Genomic DNA, 23,107 nt, shown 5'->3' on the forward strand with positions numbered 1-23,107 from the left:
GAATTGGTTTCCCAGGGTGTGTGTATGTATGTAAGGAAGAGAGTCTAAGAAGTTAGGGAGCAGGGTGCAGAGGGACGGAAAAGTGTGGAAAGAGGTGGTGATGGTTTCATAAAATTAGGAAGATGAGAATCCACTATAGTCTCATCTAAGTTTGAGAAGTTGCCTCCGGAGAATGACTCCATTGTATTTCCGCCTTCTGAGCATTTCCTGAATTTCCTGGCTTGGAGATGTTATTAGAGGGATTATATGCTCTTGAAAAAGGGAGAGAGAATAGCTCAGACAACTTCTTATGGCTCTGGAGAGACTTTCTGTCTGTCAAAATGAATGGGTGGAAAAACGATTTTTTTTCCTAGTGGGTGTTTCCTTTAACTTATTTCACACAGAACATGATGGAGGTTGTCCTTCCCCTAGTAAGCAAGTAGCCCTCACTGGGACCTATCCTAGTCTCCTTCGGGTTATAGGCAAGTCTTGTAATAGCACCAAAGGTCAATGGGAGAGTGAAAATCTGTGCTTTGGGGCTGAGCTAAATGATCAGGAAAGTGTCCAAGCAGGAGCAGGGGAACATGAAAGCAATTTGTCAGGGCTTAAACCGGGCCTCTGGAGGGCCCAGTGAAAATGACTTCTGTTTCTTCTCCCCGATGCTTCCCGCCCCCCAAAGTGGAGGAGGAAGCCATGCATGGCACTGGGAGGGCCGCGGAGCCCCTCTCCTGTAATCCCTCCCCTCGGGGTCACGGCAGCACCATTCTGCTGGCACGGAGAGGACTGGGTGGCGTCTCCGAGGTGCACGTCTGCATTAAAACTGGGGCTTCTGAGCTCCCCAGCCTGGTGGAATCAGCCGCAGGTGTGTGGGTCTGCTGCACTGTCTGTCTGCTGTGTAAAGCCCTTCACAACTGATCTCCTCCTCTCCATTCACTTTTCTTCTGTCTCCTTCTCCTTCCCCTACTCTGTGACTCAGGACTGCTAGTCTCCTTGTTGCTCCTGGTATAAGATACTGCCTTTCCCGAGTCCTGGCATTTCCCCGGCTTCTAACTCCCACGCTATCCTTTCTCATCTCTACCTTCTGGCTTCCTTCAAGTCTCAGCTAAACTACCAGCTTCCACAAGAAGCTTTTCCAAGTCCATTTAATTGCTGTGCCTTCCTCTGTGATATTTCCGATCTATCATTCACTATTTATTATTGAAGATAAAAAATATATACTTTGAAGAGAATAGCTGTTGATGCCCTATTTGAATCGTTTTATGGAATTTAAATGCAATATACATATATATTTGTACTTATTCTTCGTTCTATTTATGTATCTATCCTATTAGGAACTCTCTCTCTTTCTCTCTCTCTCTCTCTCTCTTTATCTCTCTCTCTCTCTCTCTCTCTCTCTCTCTCTCTCTCTCTCTCTCTCTCTCTCTCTCTCTCTCTCTCTCTCTCCCTCCCTTCCCCTCTCTATATTTCTCCCTCCCTTTTAGTCTCTCCCTCCCTCCTTCCTTCCTTCCTTCCTTCTCTTACTTCTCTCCCCCCTCTTTCCTCCCCCTTCCCTTATGTTTTCTCTCTCTGTGTCCTTCTATTTATCTCTCTCTCAGTTTCTCCCTCTCTCCCTTCCTCTCTTTCTTTTTCTCCCTCCCTCTCTTCTCCCTTCCCTTCCTCCATCTCTCTGCCTGTCTCTCTCTCTCTGTCTCTTTCTGTCTGTCTCTCTCTTTCCCTCCCTCCCTTCCCCTTTCTATATTTCTCCATTTTCTCCCTCCCTCCTTCCTTCTCTTACTTCTCTCTCCCCTCTTTCCTCTCCCTTCCCTTATGTTTTCTCTCTGTGTCCTTCTGTTTATCTCTCAATGTTTCTCCCTCTCTCCCTTCCTCTCTTTCTTTTTCTCCCTTTCCTTCTCCCTTTCCCTTCCTCCATCTCTCTGTTTGTCTCTCTCTCTGTCTCTGTCTCTGTCTCTGTCTGTCTCTCTCCCTCTCTCCCCCCCACCCCCCATCAGCTTACCTATCTATCTCTTGTTTGGACATAACTACATTTTGTCTTCCCTATTAAACTGTGAGCTCCTTGAAAGCAGAGTCTGTCTTTTGCCTTTGTGTTCTTTGTGCTTAGCAACATCCTGGCACATTGTTGATAGTTAATAAATGCTTATTGTCTTTAACTTGACTGTGTTGGTGATTTTCAACATAAGAAGAAAGCAAAGAATTAAAAAACTTCACCTGAATACTCTTCCTAATCAGCACCTTTCCTCTCTTTTCTCATGTGTATATAATCACCCGAGTGTTTGTAAATATAAATGAGAATCAGTGTCTCCCGTGAGGAGAAGTCCTTGGAGAATTTGAATGGAGTCCTCAGGTAAGTGCTGACACAGCTCACACTCACCCTAGTGAAGCCAGTGCAATTTTCTAATTGAGATTTGGGATATAATATTATGAACCTGGGTCATGCTGTTAGGATGGCTATGACTTTATCCTTCATGGAAACGTTTAGTTCATTCACACTTTCCACAGCATGCTGAAGGGGATATTTTCTTCTCCTGATGCTTAGGTTTGCATAACGTGCTTTTTTATCGAAGATTTAAAAATACATACTTTGAAGAAAATGGCTGCTGGTGCCCAATATGGCTCAATTCTTGTAGAATTTATCCCTAATCAGGGGATGGAAGGTGGGAAAAGGATCATGCAATCCAATATTTATGTCTTTGAGGTCTGGATCAGTGTAACAGTTTTATCATAAGTACCATGGGGGATTTTTCAACTAGTCAACAGCAATGTAATTGTTCCATGCCTGAACTACAGCTTTTTCCCAGTATGACACAGAACACTGAAATGTCAGGCCCTGACTCATGGAGTTTAGGTGGAATTAATAAAAAGTACTGACAGGTTATTCAAACTGACAATTTTAATAGAAATGTGTCACTGGGAAATAGATTCTACTATGTTTCTGTTCCCCTTCCTTACTCTGCAAACTATGTAGTAGGTATTTAGGGGCACAGGAAGGAGTAGCCTCAATACTTAAAATCTCCACAGTACAAGTTTGGGTACTTTCTCTCAGAAGCAGCTCTTGTCTGGCAAGAGGTAGATTCTGAAATAAAGGCCAAAAGAGAGAAAGAACAGGAATCACCTACTGTTTTCTCCAAGTTAGGAAGCAAGAGAAATGCAATTAAGATAGTTCATCCTGTAATACAGCTCATAGTAAAAATTATCTCCTCAAATTTTTAGGGTGACAGGCCAAATCTCATTATCACTAATTTGGGCACAATATGATTCCTAAGCCCCCATTGATTGGGTTTAACAATCTTGCCATGCCAAATGTTAAGATCATAAGAACTCCCCCCCCACACACACACACACAATTTTTGTTGTAAGAAGATTTGAGTTGTACAAATACCTTTGCCCAAAGATGTAACTCTGGTGGGCCAAACAGAGCTTTGACTCGGGGCACTCAGAGGGCATACTGACAGTACTCACAGCCATTCAGCAATATAAATAACTGATTTACAGATCTGAGTTAGCAAAAATAATTAATTTAAATAAGAAACTACCAGATGGTACCCTTCCTATAACCAGTGGTCAAATCCCAAGTGAACTTCTAGTCATTCATTCCCTGAAAGCTTTGTGGCGGGCAAACAGCAGTCTTGGGGTATCCTGGGGTCCTTGTCCAATGGAAGCTGGTGATTCTGCATCCATAACTCCCTCCCAACAGTCTTATGTAATAGGATCTTTCCCCTTCCCTGTAATAAATTTGAATACATTTGAAGTAAAAGTTAGTTCTAGTGTGTGATTTTTTTTTTTTTGCTTGCCCTGCCCCTAGGAGCCAAAATTGCTACTTATGGTTCTGTCTTTTTAAAGGGGACTTCTGGTAGGAATGTTGGGAAGGTCCTGCTTTCTCAGTGCCTACGTGTACCATATTTTCCAATGTAGATTTTTCACATGAGCCTGTATGGTAAAGATGGCTCATGATACATCCCTGAAAGGCACAGAGAGAAAGTTGAACTCACACATTCATATGTACACATGCATGCATGCACTCATATACATGTACTCACACACACAGAGACACTCCCATTGAGTACTATACAAAATCCTCTCAAATCAGAACACTCGATAATCACATTTTCATGACCAGTTAGCTATAGGGATGTGTCTGTAGAAAAATGCAACCAGTTGCATCATAGGCTTCTTGGTTTGGGGACTATTATAAAAAAAATCATTGGCCAAAGGTCCTTTCGAGGATTCCAACAGAAGGACTTCAGGAAAGACGAAGGGGGGGAGGGGGGGAGAGGGAAGGGTCGGTTGTGAAATGGATTAACATAATGACTCCAAACTACACTAATGTTTCACAGCTTTTTTTATTAGCAATACCAAGATAAGTTATTGAAGCAGTTTTTGTATTGTTTTACATTCCATTCATAGGTGACCTAACTTGTAACTCCACGTACAGCACATTTAAAGATATATTTTGACACTTATTCAGAAAGCTACAATTATTATAACTTACATGCCTTCATTACCAGGAAAACCTTAATATATTTTCTAATTACTTCAACAATACTCTATTCCAAAGCACACGATAACCCAGTACAAGTTTACACAGTTCGCTTCAATCACCATTTTTTAAAATTGTGGATGTCAAGGTGCTGTTCACTGAATTCTACTGTCATCTCCTCCTGGTTCATATTAGGACCTGACACAATATTAAACTAGTAATATTACTGCTTAAAGAATATGAAGAAAGATAAAGACTGCACTTTTCTGTATTCTTCTAAAGAGTTACAAAATACAGGACAATTAGACACTCAAGCAGCAGCAGCAAAAAAAAAAAAAAATCTTGGGGCCAAATCTTTAGAGGCCTGTGGTGAATATACAAGCAACACTCACATACACGCGCACATGAGCACACCTGTTGTGCACATATTTTGTCAAGTGCATGACTGAGGCAATACAATGCCATTTGGAGTGTGTATATGTGTGTGTTTGTGTTTATGCACATGTGTGTATTTAATCCAATGTCAGGTTTTCCCACAGGTGAACGGACATGTAAATGGCAAGGGGGGAGGGTGCTCCATTTCACAAGCATTTGTCCTTGGGGACCTAAATTTTACTGAGAATTTTCCCTCAAATTTGAGTGACTAAGCTTTCAAAATCCATGACTAATAGATGAACATATGGGCCAGTATTTTTAGCCATCCGTGGTTATTTGTTATAGATATTGTAGGTTGGTGTGCCTTGTGTATACACATACCTGTGCCAATAGTCATTATTTATTAAACACACATATGTGTATACATTCTTCTCTTGGCTTTACATAATTAACAAGCTGCAGGTATCATCGAGGAGAATGGGAGGGCAATAGCAACTCCAGATATACCGAATAGAACTGGGGGTCACTTACCTGCAAGAAAATGGGCAGATTTATTAAACAATCCTGAAATAATTCCTGACTAGATACATTTGAGAGCTAGGCTAATGTCACAATTTCTAATTGTTTAATGTAAGAGATGATAAAGTAATATTTTAAATTTGGTTCTTCAATGTCTGGCTAAAGCAAGAATGGGCTGAATTATTAGAGCAGGTTGGTAATTAGATATAGAAGTACTTGTCTATCAGATCCAAGTAATAACAGATAATTACTGTTTTTATGAAACCTGGGCTTTACAAATAGTGTCTGGGTGAAAAAAATAGTATCTTTCAGCAGCTAAGACTCAGCATTTATCTAGAGGGCTCTTGATTCAAATCATCATTTGTAATTGGCAAAGACTAAAAAACAAAAAAAAAATAGCCAGTTACAGAAAGAAAGGACAAGCAACCCTATCAGAGAGCTAAGGATATCTCTTTTCTGATGGGTGTAGGAGAGCTGGCTTAGGCTGAGAATCAGCATTCCCTCATGGAGTAAGATTCTGGCTCTAACAACACCTGCCCTCCCCCTCTTCAAAGCATGGTGTTTAAAAACTGAAAGTGCCTGGGCACTGACTAGTGCTCCTTCCTCTGCCATAACCTTGATTGATTACTAGGTGGAAGGTGTGATGGAATCCAAGGACTCAGTTCCCCGAATTAAAGCTATATAGACTTTGCTCCAGCTTAGGAAGCTCTGCAGATTCAGATAGTAGCTTTTTGAGCCAAAAATATGCAGCAAAAAGAAAGGAACATAAACACGGCTAAATGTCACCAGTGTTTGCAGACTTACAGCCACCATCCATTTGTTTGTTCTGAAATGACTGGTGGACCATTTGGCAAACACAATGAGATGCACACAACAGTCCTGTTATCCTGTGGTGCAAACGACATCACACCAGTGGCATTCCCTTTTAATTAAAAAACAATAATAATAATAATCAAGGAGGAGAAGGAGGAAAAAATGTCATAGGAGTTTGTTTTAATGTCACTACACAAATGATACTGCCTCCACCTCAATGGGGGTAAAAAATAAAGGAGGGGGGAAGGAAATGAAAACTTGCCCAGAATTGAGCATTTTGACCGAGGATCAAGTCAAAGGAAAGTCATCTTTGTTGATCCCCATGGGAATAAAAAAAAGGCAAAGAAGGTACAGCCTTTGGCAAGGTTGCTGGCTAAAGAGGGAAGGGTCAGGTGATGCCATCATACCAACTGTAACACAAGACTTATGGGAAAGAGTCCATGGAAGCAAATTTCCAAACAGTCAGCAGCTGCCCAAGATTGAGGCAGAATCCATTTGTAGTTAATTCAGGGCCAGGGACCTGACCATGTGGACTTGAAACTGACAGCTACTATTGGAATTAATGGTCAAATTGTAAAATCCAAATTTCATGATCGATATCATTTCAAAAGCAATTCCTCATACAAAGGTTTTGGTTTTGACACAGCCATGGTCTCATTTAATTAAGGGAATGAGTCAAGATATTAATATTATTATTTTTTTATTTGATCTATGATTTCATTGGCATGAGAAATATCTGGTAAGGAAACACTTTCTACTATTATACCATTGCTCTGTCTCTCATAGGCTTAGAGAGTTCTCTGGACACATTAAATGACTTATCCAGGGTTATACAGCTCTGTGTTTGTCACAGGCAAGACTTGAATTGAGTTCAGGCTTTCCTGGCTTCAAGGCTCACTCTTCATCCAATATGCTGTTTCTCAAGGAATTGACATGCATTCAAGAAAGGCCAGTGTCCTATATAGAACATTTTTAATATCTCCCAAAATCGTGACTTAGGTAAAATTTTTTTATTTGTTTGAGTTTGCTTGGGACATCTCTGATAATTTATTTTGATTTGTATCTTTTCCTTACAACCAATGTTTGCTTTAGAATGGCCTATCCTTACTGTACCATCCTTGAATCATTTCTATGGGTAATGGTAATCCTTACTCCAAAGACAATGAAGGCATCTTATATTCACTTAGCCTTTTATCATTATTTGAAGGGCTTTCACTTATGATAGCTGGATATCTGCTAATAGCCTCTAATTTACTAAAAGGAATTTATCATTTTCTGGTAAAAACTACATTGGAGTCTTTCTGCTATATATAACTATCACCCTCCTACCTCCACTGATATCATGTAATAATAATAATTTGATATAATCATATTCTAATCAAGAGGACCATTTTAAAGCTAACCTTTTTAGACCAAGAACAGACCATCAACAACATGTTCTAATGGACTCTAGGGTTGAAAAGTTTGGAAAACTTTTAATTTCCTTTTAATCCCATATCAGATTCACATTTTCTATAGTTATAGTGATGTGCCTATAGAAATGAAAAGATTCCATTACAATTAGGAGATATATAGACCATCTGACATGATTTACCTTGTGCTAGTCTTCCACTAAAGAATGTATTTCTAAGATGAGGAGATGGTATCATTTTGAAATTTAGTGGAAACTCAAGAGGCCTAAAATAATGCAATGACACTCACTATTCAAACTAATTCTTTAAGTGCTTTAATATTTCTGTTTTACTTTTTATTCTCATAATATTCTTTTGAGAACAGGCAAGATATTATTAGTAGAAATTAGTAGAAATGAAGAAGCTGGGGTTTATGGACTTTAAGTCACCCACTCTAAGTCACTTATCAAATTAGAAATAGAACTTTCAGAATTTAGGCCTCCCTCTGACTCCTAATTTAATGATCTTTCTGCCGTAACATGATGCCTTTTGGTTGTAGTATAAGTAATATATAAAAGCTTATATTTCTTGACACTAAAGATTTGTGAACTCTAATTAGGTCATTGAGAGTTCCTGTAGAATAGTTTCCCTAATGTCATTTGGTGACCCCACAGGATGCAGATATCTATCTACTCTACCTGTAAGTAGAAGGGAGATCCAGATAAATTTTCCAGGTTTCTTCTTTATATTATCTTGTCTACTATTTTTCCTTCTTTTACTTGGGTTTATTCCCCCACTCTAGTAAGCAGAAACTTCATTGCCTTAATCACTACCTAGTTTTGGTCTCTTTTGTTGCTGCTCTTATGTAAGCCCTTGCTAGGGTCCTATGTTCATTCTCTCCCTGAAGGCAGCTGCAGACATATGTGTTGCACTATACTTTTTAGTCAATGGTATCTAAAGTGGGGACTTTCACACACACTCTCAAATCCTTATCATAAGACATTTAGTCACCTTCAACCAATTATTTCCTCCAATTCAGAATTCCCACTGGGAAGAAAATACTCCTTTTATTGTTTTTCAGATCTATATTGGACTTTGTGATAGACACAATATGTATGTGTGTGTGTGTGTATATATGTATGTATATATATAAAACACACCAACATATATGTATAGATACATATGTATGCACACATGTATGAATATATACATGTATATGTGTATATTCAGATAAAGATATAGATTTATATCTATATATATTAACCTATGACAGTTTGATTTCCTGGAAAAAGGTAGAAAAAAAAAGATAAGCAGCATTCTTAAATCTGGTTTTATAATGGAGTTTCTAAGGGCCAAGAAAAAATGTGATTGTCAATCTATTGTCTACTCAACATGCCCTAAAGGGTTTTCCGTCAACCCAACCTGTTAGATTTGCTGGAAAAACCTAAGTCCCATTAGGACAAAAGTTAAGTCCAATATCAGGGAAGGAAAGAGAGATAACTAATCATAAAAATCTTAAGCCTTAAGCAACCAACTCAGCTGCATTTACATCCCCAGTGTCTAGCAGTCATTTCTCATACTGGCCTTTGAAGAGTCTAGCTATATTTGAGCTTACAATTTGAAACATTTCTCTTCTCTCGGTAGCCTAGCATCTCCAGTGAAGGCTCTTGGTGTCAGAGAAGTGTGTCAGAGAATTGTGGTATCTAAGGAGTCTGTGAAAAGATTCTTAAAGCATCTCTTCCTACCTTATCTAAACAGATTGCTCTCCAACATTGGAATAACTTGTTTTCCAATTTCTATTTGATATCCAGTATTGAGAAATTTACAGCTTCTGAGTCACTTCATTTCACTTTGGGGCATTTCTAATAGAGATAAAGTCTTTCCTTACTTGGAGCCAGAATCTACCTCTGTAACTTCAGACTGATGCTCTGATAACCTTGCAAAACAAATCTAGTAACTGCGCTCCCCATGATAGCCCTTCAGATCCTTGAGGAAAACAAAATTGTGTTCCCTTTAAGTCTCTTCTTTAGGCTAAGTATCCCCTGTTCCTTCAAAGAATGTTCATATCATGGTTTCCAGTCAAACCTTTCTTTGGAAAGGGGCATGGCTTGTCAATATCTTTCCCGACTGTGGTATCCAGAACCTCACATACTGTTCCAAATGTGTTCTGAATGGGACAGAGAATAATGGGATTCCTTCATCATTGACACTAGGGCATCTCTCTGTGCAGCCTAATTGTTTCATTATTTTTAAACTGCCATGTCATATTGTTCACTTGTGTAGTACTTGAAGCCCACTGAACTCCCAGTTCTTTTTATATGAACTATTTTCTTATTCTATCTCTCCTATTCTGTGTTTATAGATGTATACATGATGTAGCACTTGATAATGTCCATTCAACATAATATCAGATATAGCTCCTCATTCTGGACAGGAAACTTTTTTGCACCCCCTTTTTGTAATCCAACATATTTCCCTCCTGGTTCCATTTCATTCCTACATTTAACAAATGTGTACATCTATGCCTTCCTCTGAGTCACTGATGAGCAATACTGAGCAGCACAGGGCCAAATTCTACCAATTCGGGAACTTAAGTTCTCTTTCTATCTCTTGCTTGATATAAATGCCCCTCTGGCCAAGTCACTGTCCCACTGTGTAAATACTTCTCCTGCTCTATCAAGAGGCTGTAGGGTTTCTGCCTTGTTCCAAATGTTAAGTAAAGGTCAAACATACCCTCACAGAAAATTTCAAGGGCATATCCAAATATTTTGCTGATACTGGAGTTCTCTTGTGAAGATCACTATTCTAAGCCAATAGGCCATCTGCTGGAATGTGGAAATTTCTTCATTAAGCTGATATTTTGTGGTGGTAGAATATGGCAAGATGGGATTTAACCAGGAAGGGGATTTGACCTACACTAAACAAACTTGTGTCATGCAGTTTCATCAATAATGGCTCTTCACATAGGGTGCCATTTGTCCCTCACATCCTTGAAACATATCATTTGGGCTAATCTGACATATATTGGAATTATTTCTTAGAAATCAAAATTTGTATACTGCAAGTAATTTAGGGTTCAAGCTTGTATTATATAAATGCCATAAAAAATCTTCACTCTCTACTAACATAATGAAAGTATCAATTTTATTTCTCTCATTTGTTTTACCTTTATTTTTTTCTTTTAAAAGTTTTATTTAAAATGAATGCTAAAAATTGTCTTGATATGTAGCTGGGGGGAAAAGTAAAATACTATTAAAAATTTTAATTATTTGCTCTGCACCTCTTGGTTGGATTGATGTTAACTAGCTTTTTCCACCAATGAAGATTAGCAATTTGTCTATAATTTATAGTCTTGGAGAGTTGAATGGGACATTAGATTAAATGACTTGTCCATAATCACACAGGTAGTATGTATTAGTTTTTTTCTAACTCCAAGATTAGCTATTTATGTACTATCCTATGCTCCCACCTCCTTCCTCCTAATATTTGGGGCGTAGGGGATGGAGAGAAAAATAGGCTTTTCCACAATTCAGGTATATAATGAGCATTGACTCCCCAGTCCAACAATTGAAAGATATTAGATAATTTTCAAAGTTAGACATAAAGCATCAGGGAATAGGCCTCAGAATTTAAATTCATGTTCCACCTTTTCATATATCAATTGAGTGACCCCAGGTAAGTCACTTAACCTCTTAGTGACACCAGGTAATTCTCTAAGACCAAATCACAGAGACACAGAGTGTCTGTTTTATTTGAGGGAGTTAATGTCTGCATCAATGAAATAATAGATCTAGTAAAAAAAAAAAAAGACTTCAGGCATAAGAAAGAAATTCAGCTTAAAATGTAAAATATGTCCTGAAACATGGGTACTATTTAAGAGATCAGCGGTTCTCTGGATAACATGAAGCTCTGTCCACTAGCAAATGTGAGGTGATCTGACGAACTTTAGGTGAGCTGACTATAATCTGCTCTTATCCATTAGGGTAACTATACAGACGCTTCTACCATATGCTTCTATGAGTCACAGAAAAAAAACAAAACAAAAGTTCTCTTTAGGAAAAAATGAAAAACGACACAACACTGCTATGAACGTGGTTGTATAAGTGCAAACTGATGTGGGGGGGTGGGATTTTAGGGCCTAAATGCCATCTTTTCTTGCTTTCTTTTTTTCTTTGAAATTCAATCATACTTCAATTCCCTATTGCAATTTGAGTGCAAAAGATACCATATGAGACTTTCACCTGTGATTTGAATGAAGTTAGATTTAGACAAACATAAGATGAGGGTCAGGAAGAGAGGTAGAGGGGAATGATCACCCAAAGACACTTAATTATAGTGTTAACTACATTTAGAATATTGAGGAGCAGTGCCTGCATGTATTTCAGCTTCTTGAAACTATCAAATGTGTTCTGTGCAAAGTCTGGCCAGAAAAGCAAGCTAGAGTCTGAGTAAACTGCTTGGTTTTTGTTTGTTTGTTTGGTTTTGTATGGTTTTTAGCTCTTCCTCCCAGGTAACCATTGGTGCCCTGTACTTACAACTTGTTAATGAATAGGGATAGAGACAATTTTGTTTTTTTCCAATAGATTTTTGTAAAACAGTCTGGAGGACCAATGAGGAGATCACAGTGTGAGGACAGGAAGACAAGCCAAACTGGAAGCAAGTCTCTAGCCTAGACATCCCATCCAATAGAGATCGAGAAAGACTATTTTGAGGTGACTTCAAGAACATGGGCAGGAGAAAATGGACCCAGTCCCCATAACACGGGGAAACGGAGTACCAGGGAGATATTATGATAAAGTTTGCAAGTTTAGCATCATCATCAATCTCTTCTTGGTGGAGAGGGGTAGGCATACATCATGGCTGCTGTACCACAATGGCTGAGGGCTTGATTAAGGACTGTTTTTGTACATACCAATGGAAATGTCAGCTGGGAGTCGTGAGCTGCTATTTTAGGAGGGGAGTGGGGAGGACTCGCATTGCAGCTTCAGTGGAAATAGCTTACAAAATGGAACAGACTCTCTAATGTTGTTGAGTTGTGCTCCCCAGCCCCCCATGCCTCCAGTTAAATAGGATACCATTGGGCGGGCTTCATCAAAGGCAGGCCGTCTTCCTGCTGCATTGATAGGAAGATGGAAAAATTAATAGGGGTAATATGAGCTCATTTCAATAATAATGAGCTTACTAACATGCCAGTTTTTGATCTTTTCTGATGCATGGATTCCTGGCAGTAACTATGGTCCTATGTAGGTAGTTAAAAGAACTGAAAATAGACTTAAAAAAAAAAAAAAGCCCCAATCCCAAACTTAAAAAAAAAAATAGAACACTTAAAAGTCAGTCCAATTTTTCCTTTTCTTCTTGAGAAGCACCATTTAACTCTTTTCCTTTTCCCCCTTTTAAATATATTTTTTTAACAACTTCAAAAGTAATGAATTGTATTTGGCTAAAAATAGATCTGGGGGTATGGCTAATGGAGCTTTGTGAATCATGTGGCATAAGGAACTGTCAATATTTTTTTGAGCTGTCAGGAATCCATTTAGTGATTTTTGACAATTCAAAAAAAAATTTCTGACTATCCAATTTTGTTCTCAGTGAATTAGGGAAGGGGAGGGAAAGGAGAAATACATCAATTCAATTTATGCAGCCAGACTACTGCTTCCTGTAGCTTGTTACTTGATGATAGGAAGCAGCCTCCTGGGCCAGCAGTTCTCTCTGATGGAGAGATTCCCTTTAAAAAAACTTTAAAAATCAGCAAAAGAAAAAAAAACAGTTAAAATCCATTTCTAGATTACAGACAACACAATGCTTGCTATCTTCTCTTTTTCCTCCATCAGTTTATTTTCTTGGAGTGGACAAATAGTTGCAAAGGGACTAAATAAGGTCTGAAAAGTGTTTTTCACAGAACTACTTGGAGTTGAGAATACCTATGTTTTTCAGAATAGCCTGTTTCTCCCAATAGGTTTCTCCCTCTCCATCTTCCCCCACCCCCCCCCCCCGGCAATTTTATATATCCATCCAGATGATTCCAACTTTGTTGAAAAAGAAAACCCAGCATGGGGCAACTGTGCTTTATGAGGAAGTGTAAGTATTATGTGCAATGCCAGCGTAAAGGCTAGATTATGTAGGAATAATCAGGGATAAATAGGATCACAGCCTTTAAGTTACCTGTAGGAACACTCCTAATCAGGCAATTCACGACCATATAGCCCCTGTTAGAACTGCCAACAGACAATAATCTAAGCCCTGGATAATTAAAGACCACTGCCTTCTGCTTTCCTCAAACTGAATCACAAAAGCCTTAAATCCTAACTCCCTAATTAAAGAGAGACCCAGGCAGTCAGTTGGTCTGGATTTTGGTTAGTGTTAGATGACTTGAGTATCTTCTAAGTCAACATGAAGAAAAGTTTGTAAGAAAGCAAGTTTGGCTTAGCTAAGCATTGAGGATTTCTCTTAGGAGTCTGACAGAGAAGTTGAAAATACTGAAAAGTTTTCAAGTTACCATGTCTTTTTTATTATTATTATTATATAAACTGTTTTTCCCTCCAAAATATGATTAAAAACATGTGCAGTCAAAACTGTGGGTCCCCTTCTTCATGTCCCTCACACAGGTTCTCTAGACTTGGATGACACAAATAGGAAAACAGTATGATTTCAAAAATGTCTTTTTAAAAATGGATTCATTGTATGATTGTCTAAATTGCACATACAGCATTACCTATGGTTAATTCCAAAATTTCTAATGGACATTTTGCTCTATTTGTTTTTTAATGCACCATTTGGCACTAATCTTTTGAGAAAGGAACTCAAGAAAGAGGTTTCTAAAACTTACCACACAAGTCTGGTCTCTTGACACATCCACTACTTGCTGTGCTACTGGAAAGTCCATTAAAGGCTGCTAAGCCTTCAGAGCTATAGGCTCTTAGGACTGACAACATGTTCATCTGCTTCTCCAGGACCTGGGGACCTGGGATCTGTTCTGCTTTCATCACCCCTGGGGAGGTGTCATGGGATGGAAGAAGATTTGGGCCATGCCATGGCTTCTCAGACGTTTGGGACAAAGGTGAGACAAGTCCCTGGGCCGGCTGGGAGGCAATGGGGTTGGGGAGGCTGTCCCCTGCGTCGCTGCTGCTCTCCTTGTGAAGGACTGACAGTGGTTTGCTCATGATTTCAGGTTCTGTCTCAATATCCTCCTCTTCATTGTTTTCCTCCTTGGAAGACTCCATATCTTCAGATGAAGCAATATCAGACAGTTCGTCAGTAGGATTTTTGTTCATGGACTCAGGGAGCAGGATTGTTGGGTCATCTTCAAGCTGTGCTTTGCCTTCAGGCTCACTGTTAGCACAGGAGGACCCTGAGCCCATGACTCCCGGGTAAACCCCAAATTGTTTGTAGAAGTCTGAAGTAAAGTTGCAAAATGGCGGGTCCATGTGGCCAGACCAGGCCGAGTTCTTTTGTTCTCCCAAAATCTCTTTGCCGTGACCTGGGACCATCTTCTCGGAAGCAGAGTCAAGGTGGGCCATCATGCTGGGGATTCCTACCTCTTTGCTAGATTGTACGGTAGAAGGGAGCAAGCCAGTTTTGCTTACTTCCCTGGCTTGGTCCTTGCCATTTCCTGTAGCTACCAAAGCACTGTCTTTGCGTCTAGTTTTGCCCAAGTGATTGGCCTGGAGATGAAGGGCCATCAATTCCATTGATGAAGTTGTAAAAGAACAAAACAAGCAGCCATGCCATGCAATGTTATCTTGAACAGTCACCGAAGAGCCCGGGAGAGAAGCTGCATCTGGCCTTACAGACAAATCCAGGGGTTCATACTGAGATTTCTCTGATTTCCTCTGGGAGGATTTTCCACTATTTTTTTCCTCACCACCGTCTGGTCCATGGAGTTTCATGGAAAGTGGATCTGAGAGGGCTTTGTCCTTTACTTCCTTCTCTTTCTTCAAAGAGCTCAAGACAAAGCTATCCATGAAAGCTTGCAAAGAGCCTTGGAAGTTAACCCCATTGCCTACAATGCTCTGATAGGCTCGTCCAATTTCAGAAAAGTGTGTACCTTTGGAAGGTAGGTCAGAGCCCTTCAGAGTCTCTGAAGAAGTCTCAGAAGTCATGCCGACAGCCTGCCCTGAATGGTCCCCAGATGAAAGCATTCCTGATGTCCACTGCTGAGAGACAGAGCCACCTCTGAAGTCAATTCCTGGGAGACCCTTAAAGGCTCCCCTCAGAATGTCCGGCCTGATAAACAGAGACGCTTTGCTCGTTGTCTCATCCTTATGATCCTGGCTTGGAGGCTGCCCAGAGAGTGGCCCAGCACCGTTTTGTCGTTCCCGATGGTGTCGTTCTAAGTGGTACTTTAAGGATGCAGACTGGGTACCAGCATAATCACAATGGGGGCATTTGTAGGGTTTCTCACCTGCAGATGGGAGTACAAGAGATAAGAGAAAGAACATATATGTTTATTGCATTTTTAGTGTGTGGAGCAGGGATGGAAGGATCAACATTTGTTCTTTGAAACAAAGCAGCTCAAAGTAATAATTAGTTATAGAACAACTGTTTTTTAATAGAAGAATAATTCATAGTCTTAAGCTTTTTTAATGATTTTGTACCAGTTGGGACTATTCAGGAATGACATACTATCTACACACAATTAGCTATCTTTTTCTTTATCTAACATGTGAAAACTGCTGTAGATTTAAAAGCTATGATTATGAAAATTAAGCATAATAATTTCAACCACAGTGATCATTAAAAGTAGAAGTTTAAAAAGACAAAGTATGTAACAAATGGATGGTTGCAATATTTTGTGTATACAATAGCTCTGAAATTTGTTTAAATTATACACATGGAAACCATTTTTAAACCTAAAAATTTTATGGCACTGTTACGCAAGACTGAAATGAATGATTTAAGTCTTGCTCTGCAGTAAATCATGGATATAATTAGCAAATGGCATACTGCACAAGTAATTTATCATTATTTGGAGGGCACCATTCCAGAAGGATTCAAAGATCTGCAGACCGACTGCATTGTTTCTAAATAAAGAACTATAAATACAGATTTTATAAAATATTAATACCATTACAGTGCATTATGATTGCAGCATGTAAAGACATATAGTTAAGATAAAAAGTAGTCGATAAAATGTAAAAGAAAATGAGTAATAAAAAGGTGCAAAATATATTTAGTTTCTGTATTTGAAATTAACATTATCTACTGGCCTTTGCAGTGCCTTAAATTTGTACTAATGGCAAGCCTAACGCTCGGGTAGTAAAACGTGTAATTTACCTGTAATAAGCGCTTTCTGGAGAATAAAAATAGCCTTAAATAGCATTTTAAAACATATAAGATAATTTTCATGAATTAAATATTTATTTAAATTCAGCATCCCCCAAACTTCTATTGTTCTTTCTCTATGGAAGATATATGTAAACCGATACCTGCCCATACAGTGTAGCAAGAAAGGAGAGGTGCCTAAATGCATGTGCATTTAAATATATGTAAAGAACTTGTTAGCAATCTAGGGCCTTTTTCTAGACTCCAGTGCAGAGATATTCCCAGAAAGAGACAGGGCTATGACAGTGCCGTGAGCTTATTTATAATGGTGCCCTGTCAATATTAGCAATTATTTCTGTGAGGAAGCTCAATGTGGCAAGAAACTGTTTTCTTTGCTCTGTTCTTTTTCTCTAGCTGATCTAAAAGGCAACAGCAAATCATCTGTGAATGGTAAGTCCTAAAACCATTTATTGCTTCTAAGTTTCAGACAAATGGAAAGAAAATTGAACTAAGGACTTAACAAAGTTCATGAGGTACCCAGGTGTTAATTGGTAAGTCACTTGGAGAGACTCCAGGACATTTTAAATGAGAGAATCTGGGGGACCAGGTTCTTAGGAAACGGTTCCAGTCCCTCCTTTGGATTGGAAGTTTTTACCTTAAAAAGGTCATTCATAGTTTACAAAAATCACTAAGATCTGGGTAATTGGGCATGTATTTCAGCCAAGTCTAGAGGTAACTAAGGGCCTCAATGACACCAGGTCTTCAGAAGCAGTGTTTCCACTGGAGAAATGGGCTACAAGGGCCAACTGTAGTCAATGACCAACTGTGTCCTCATCACAGTTGGAAGACTAGTCTTTCCATAGCTAAAGTATGACACAGAGTTTTGAGATTAATCCTTAAATGGGAAAATGTTCTCTCTCCAATCTCCTAATTGTTCCATGTCCAATCTGCCCTCTTCTAGTCAATGAGTTTCTGATCAGTCAGGGCCCTAGAGTGCTAGCTGCTCATAACATAAGGCTATGCTGCTCACATCTGTATAGCCCATCAAAGGCCTTGTGTCAATTAATCACTGCATACTAGTTGTCCAGGGTGGAACTCAAGAAATGTCAGAAACCAGAGGATATTGCAAATACTATCATGTACATGTTAGAATGGTCCATATCCACTGAAACTCAAGTTAGGGGTCTGAGCTCAAAAAATCTCAGTGGAATGGCTGACTCCAAAGTGCCTGATACCAGAGCAATCTCAGTCCCATCAGAAAAGTCTACGAAACCTACCTTGATATCTCCTAGCCAGAGAACCAACTTCTGCTTAAACAGTCCCAGATAAGTGTTCAAGTGCTCTCAGACAACAACCAAACTCACTTTTTTACAGGACTTTAAAGATTACAAAACACTTTTCTTCCCATACTCTTCAGGAGTCAGAGAAAGGTACAGTTTCCAAAGCTGGAGAATATTTGGAAATGTTGGACTAGCTGGATATTCTCTGAAAATTATACTTGGGGCACCAGAAATTCCAACAATTCCTGATCCATAAATACAAAGTGAATGACATGTGGGGCTCTGACTAATGACAGTGAATAAAGGACATATTGATCTAGAGGGGACTTGAGATACACTTTGGAAATTAATCAATTAGCAAGCATTTCATAAACACTATGAGCCAGGCATTTGGCTAGACACTGGGAAACAAAGACAAAGAATTAAATGATTCCTAATTCTAAAAGAGTTTATATTCTCATGGAGGAAGGATTAAGAAATGAATTAAGATTTTGATAGTAAACAATGGAACTTTTTGGGGGAGGAGGCTGGGTCTTTACCAGGGACAAGCATTTATCTCTTCAGCTTGAGGTGCCATTTCAGAAGGGAGACTGAAAGGAGAATAACAGTAGATACAATAATTAATAATAATAATAATAATAATAATAATAAAATCAGGGCATTTACATACTACCTCCCATGTGCCAGCCACTGGTTAAGTGCTTTATAAATATTGATCTTCATAATAATCCTGCAGTATTGATGCTATTATTATTTCCATTTTATGGTTGAGAAAATTGAAGTTGACAAAGTTGAAGTGACTTGCATAAGGTCACACAGTTAGGATGAGCACTTTTCTACCTAATTGCCTAAGTGTTTCAAAAGTGCCTATATGACATTGTAGCTATTTGAGATGATAGCTTTATAAGAATATATAGACAGGTACAAAGAAAGAGCTCAGGAGAAAATGTTTCTTAACATATATATTGAACGAATACTTCATAGAAAGAGAAAAATTTAAGAAAATGTTCGTGTGTTTGCTATCTATGAATATTATCTTAGGGGTTCTTATTCTGGCATCTATGAAGTTGAGCTTTAAAATTTTTTGATAACTCTTTCAACATAACTGTTTTTTTAATAATCCTATAAATTTTATTTTCTGCATTTTTGTTCTGAAGAGGGGTCCCTAGGTTTCTCCAGACTGCAAAAGGAGTATTTGACTCAAGAAGTTCAAGGTTCTAAATTAGATGTCATGATTTACACAAAGAGGAGTAAGATTCAGAATTTCCTCATAAAGCTCACAATCTAGTGTAAGAGATGAGATAAATGCATAAATAGCTTTAGTCAAAGGTAAAGAGATCAGGAATACTTTGTGGAAGAGGTAATACTTGAATTGGACTTTATTCACAGTCTGTCAGAGCTTGTGATGATCTAGATACTAGCCAATCCAATCCCCTCATTTTCCAGAAAAGGAAACAGAAGTCCAGAGTAGAAAGAGTATAAATAGAAAGACTTCAGATTCTGGAGTCAGAGGAGCTGGGTTCAAATCTCCTCTTAAATATTTGCTACCTATATTATCTTGGACAAATCACAATCTTAATCGAAAATGAGGGAGTTGGATGAAATGTTCTTTGAAAGCTCTAGACCTATGATCCTATGGCATGTCCAAGAAGCCACAGTGAATTAACAGCAAAAATTGGGACTAAAACCCATGTATCTGATCCAATGTCTTCCTCTCTCACCTTGTTTATAGGTTTTTTTTTACAAAAAAGGAAAAGAGAGGGAGGCTTCAAAGGCCTTTTTAGGATTTCAATAACTAAACTTTCTTGGGCAGAGTTCTTACACTAAACACAGAATTCCAACGAGGGGAATGACCTATATAGATCTATATAAGTTCACATGAGAGTAGCTTAACTTTGGGTCTGTAAACTTGTTTTCAAACTTGTTAACTTTTCTTCTTTTTTAAAAAATAATTTTCAGAAACCTCAAACACCATTCTATCACTTGTTTTGCCTGCTTTAATTTGCCTACCCTGAAAGTTTTTGTATTATAAGTATATATTAAACATGGGTTCTTAATCTTTTTGTGTATAATGGCCCTCTATGGCAATAGGGTGGAACCTATAGATCTTTTGCAGAATAATGCTTTTATGTACAGAAATAAAAATCATAGTATTACAAAGGAAACTAAGCATATTAAAATAAGGAAATTTTTCCCCATTCCATGCTGGGTCACTGAAAATTGTCCATATACCCATAAGAGGCCTACAGATCTCAGATCAAAAATTCAGTCTACATAACATACCTAAAATGAATGAAATGTGTGTCATCTATAATAGTAGAGTGCTTTTGGCCATCCAAGGGCTAAGAGAATCCCAGCATGTCCAAAGGGCTACTTTTCTACTAGAAATATCCTCTATATCTCCATATAAGTAATTTATTTCCCAAACTTTTTCTCCAGTGAACAAGTTTTTTTTTTTTTTTAAATCGGCCTCTACACACATTTTTCATAAAAAGTTGAGGTTAAAGTAGCAGCTGACAAAAAGGCCTCACCAACAAATTGGTTACCTTTGAAATCTTGGTCAAGAATGCCTCCAGCATGTTCTTCCCTTAACCAGACATAAACAAACTATAGAATTCACCTACAGCCAATGGATGTTTCATAATTTTAAAAAAGAAGTATATTAGCAATGGAGCATGCCATTTGGCTCAAATATTCACTAAGATAAATTTATTATGCCAGCCCTAGCAGACCCTAAACTTCAGTAGTACCATCAGACTTCTTGCCAAAGGGAAACTAAGTGGAATTGACACGTACCTAATCTTAAGCAAGGACTAACTGGATCAGAGACTTGGAAAAGAATTCTTAGTCCAGCCTCACAAAATAGGTAACCTTTGGTCACCCTCCTAGCATCACTGTCTAGTTGAATGATGGACCACTTAAGCCATATATTCGCCTGTGTTGCCATTTAAGTTTTTCAGATCCCCAGCAAGAACTTAAACTTCCCAGAAGGATCAGTCCTTTTATCACTTCCAGTACCTCTTGAAGTACTTTGAAGGTACCAGTACCTTGGTGGGGTGAGACAGGGAATAGAGATGTTTTTATAATGGAGAAAATATTTGAGCCGCAGGCTAAAGAAAAGACTAGAGAACTATTGATGTTTGCTGTTTATTTGTCCACCTTGAATGAAAGAAAAGGTTCTAAAGGAGAGAAGTCATTTTTGTAATAGGAACCTTCAATTTTTTTTCTATCAGAATATTTTCAGAGCCTAAAAATGTAAGGCAAAAAAAAATTATATAATTCTATAAAAGAGGATTTTTTTGGGGAAAAGAAGCATGGTAAAACCATGAGTCATCAGTTCATAATTCCAATGGACAAATGAAATTATTGAAGCCATTTTACAGTGAAACTTGCTTTCCAGTGACATAAAATGTATATTCATCATGGGAATATTATTGATAACTTGTCTAATTCTTTAGAAATATATGACTGAGTGGTTTAATTAGTTCATTATGTCTATTTTTACATGGTAACATCTTTTATCATTTGGACCATTCACTTTATACTTTAGAGGAAAGGAAACATCATAGTTCTGTAGAAATATTATAGGGCTACATTCAAAGTGGAATCACAGCAATGTTCATCTGAAAAAGCTAGCAAGAAGGGTGGGAGAAGTGGATGTTAATATTTTTCTATCGAAGACATCTCTAAATCATGCTTTTTAAACCAGTTAAATGCTTCTAAACTTATTTTAAGTCACTCAACCATCCTGCAAAATCCCATTCGCTTTTAAGTTCTATAATTAAATATTTTCACTTATTCACCCCCTATATCTGATATTTATTTAGTCCTTCTACATGTCTTTACTTAGTTAATACCAGGAGAGATAAATATGGTTGTTCCTTTGCAGTGAAGCTTCAGTACATTAATATAAATTGTACACTAATTCCCCCAAAGCATATATATGTTGTAAACCTGAAGACTTTTTACACAGCTGCTTATTGCTAAACAGTGCCTTGTCCAGAAGGGGACAATCTGTGTCTCTAATTGCTGTCACTGAAGCCGAGATTCATTATGTGACTTTCCCATTAAAATGTGAGCATTAATTTGTATAATGAAATATCACCCACTGCAGTGTTCATTAGCCATGCCCTACTGTATACTGCACATTGTTAGCTACCTAGAAACTGTAGTTAATTTCACTAATGGATATTTCCCTACTTAGTGTTTGGTAGGGAATTTATACTGTAACATTACCTCTTAAACTTTTAAGGAAATTTAAATTCAATCAATTATTTTCCACAAAAGTTTGGGATGTCATTAAGGCAGGAAGAGCAAGTCGTGTGGTGTTAAGGATGGGGACTCCGGAGAAATAAAATGAGCTTTTAGTTCATCTTAGAAATGTAAAAATGAAGGAAGCTTAATTTAAATTAAAAAAATCTCTGTACTGCAGGGCAGAGACATCTTTTATTCTACATTACTAAGGTAACTATTCTCACTTAGAGCACAGCACAATGTGTCATGTCAACAAGCAGTTATTGAGCGCTTACTGTGTGCCAGGAACCATGCTAATGCCAGGGATATGATGTTCAGACTGCATTCATTTTTAACCCACTTAATTTTATTAATTTATACAATGTGTGCCACTCAATTCTAAACTGGAATAGTTACCTTGTTTAGTGGAGTTAATAATAAAAGTGTCAAAGATAAGCTACATTTACTACAGGGAATAAAGCACCTGAATTAGGCCTTCTAAACTTTCATCTCTGCATACATTTATTTACTAGTCGATGTTTGTGAAATTTTTTGAAGATGAAAGGTTGGATCTTTAACTGCACTAAGAACTTTTATCATTATGGTGATGGCGGGGAATTATTACATCTCACTTTTCATCCCACGAATTCAATGCACTTTCTAAATGCTATGCCATTAATACTGTTATGTTATCTTGGCAGACCCAAAGCAACTAAACCCATTATGTAGGTTGAGAAACTGAGGCAGGCTATGATTAAAATATGACAATGACAAGGACAATG

The 23,107-nt window shown here is 38.2% G+C and overlaps 1 protein-coding gene across 2 annotated transcripts in view; it reads right to left on the reverse strand.

Moving 5' to 3' along the window:
• ZNF536 (zinc finger protein 536) overlaps positions 1–23,107 on the reverse strand; it is a 436,257-nt gene that overhangs the window by 200,069 nt on the left and 213,081 nt on the right. Inside the window, exons 4-5 of one of the 2 annotated variants that reach the window (XM_051979758.1) lie at positions 14,378–15,952; positions 4,298–5,359 (exon numbers count right to left, since the gene is read on the reverse strand). In XM_051979758.1, the coding sequence (XP_051835718.1) occupies positions 5,352–5,359; positions 14,378–15,952 (1,583 nt within the window). In that variant the 3' untranslated portion in view covers positions 4,298–5,351. Of the gene's footprint in view, positions 1–4,297; positions 5,360–14,377; positions 15,953–23,107 lie in introns of those variants that run through there. The other variant, XM_051979757.1, reaches the window with a different exon arrangement.

Source organism: Antechinus flavipes, chromosome 2 (assembly GCF_016432865.1).
Source record: "Antechinus flavipes isolate AdamAnt ecotype Samford, QLD, Australia chromosome 2, AdamAnt_v2, whole genome shotgun sequence".
NCBI lineage: Eukaryota > Metazoa > Chordata > Mammalia > Dasyuromorphia > Dasyuridae > Antechinus > Antechinus flavipes.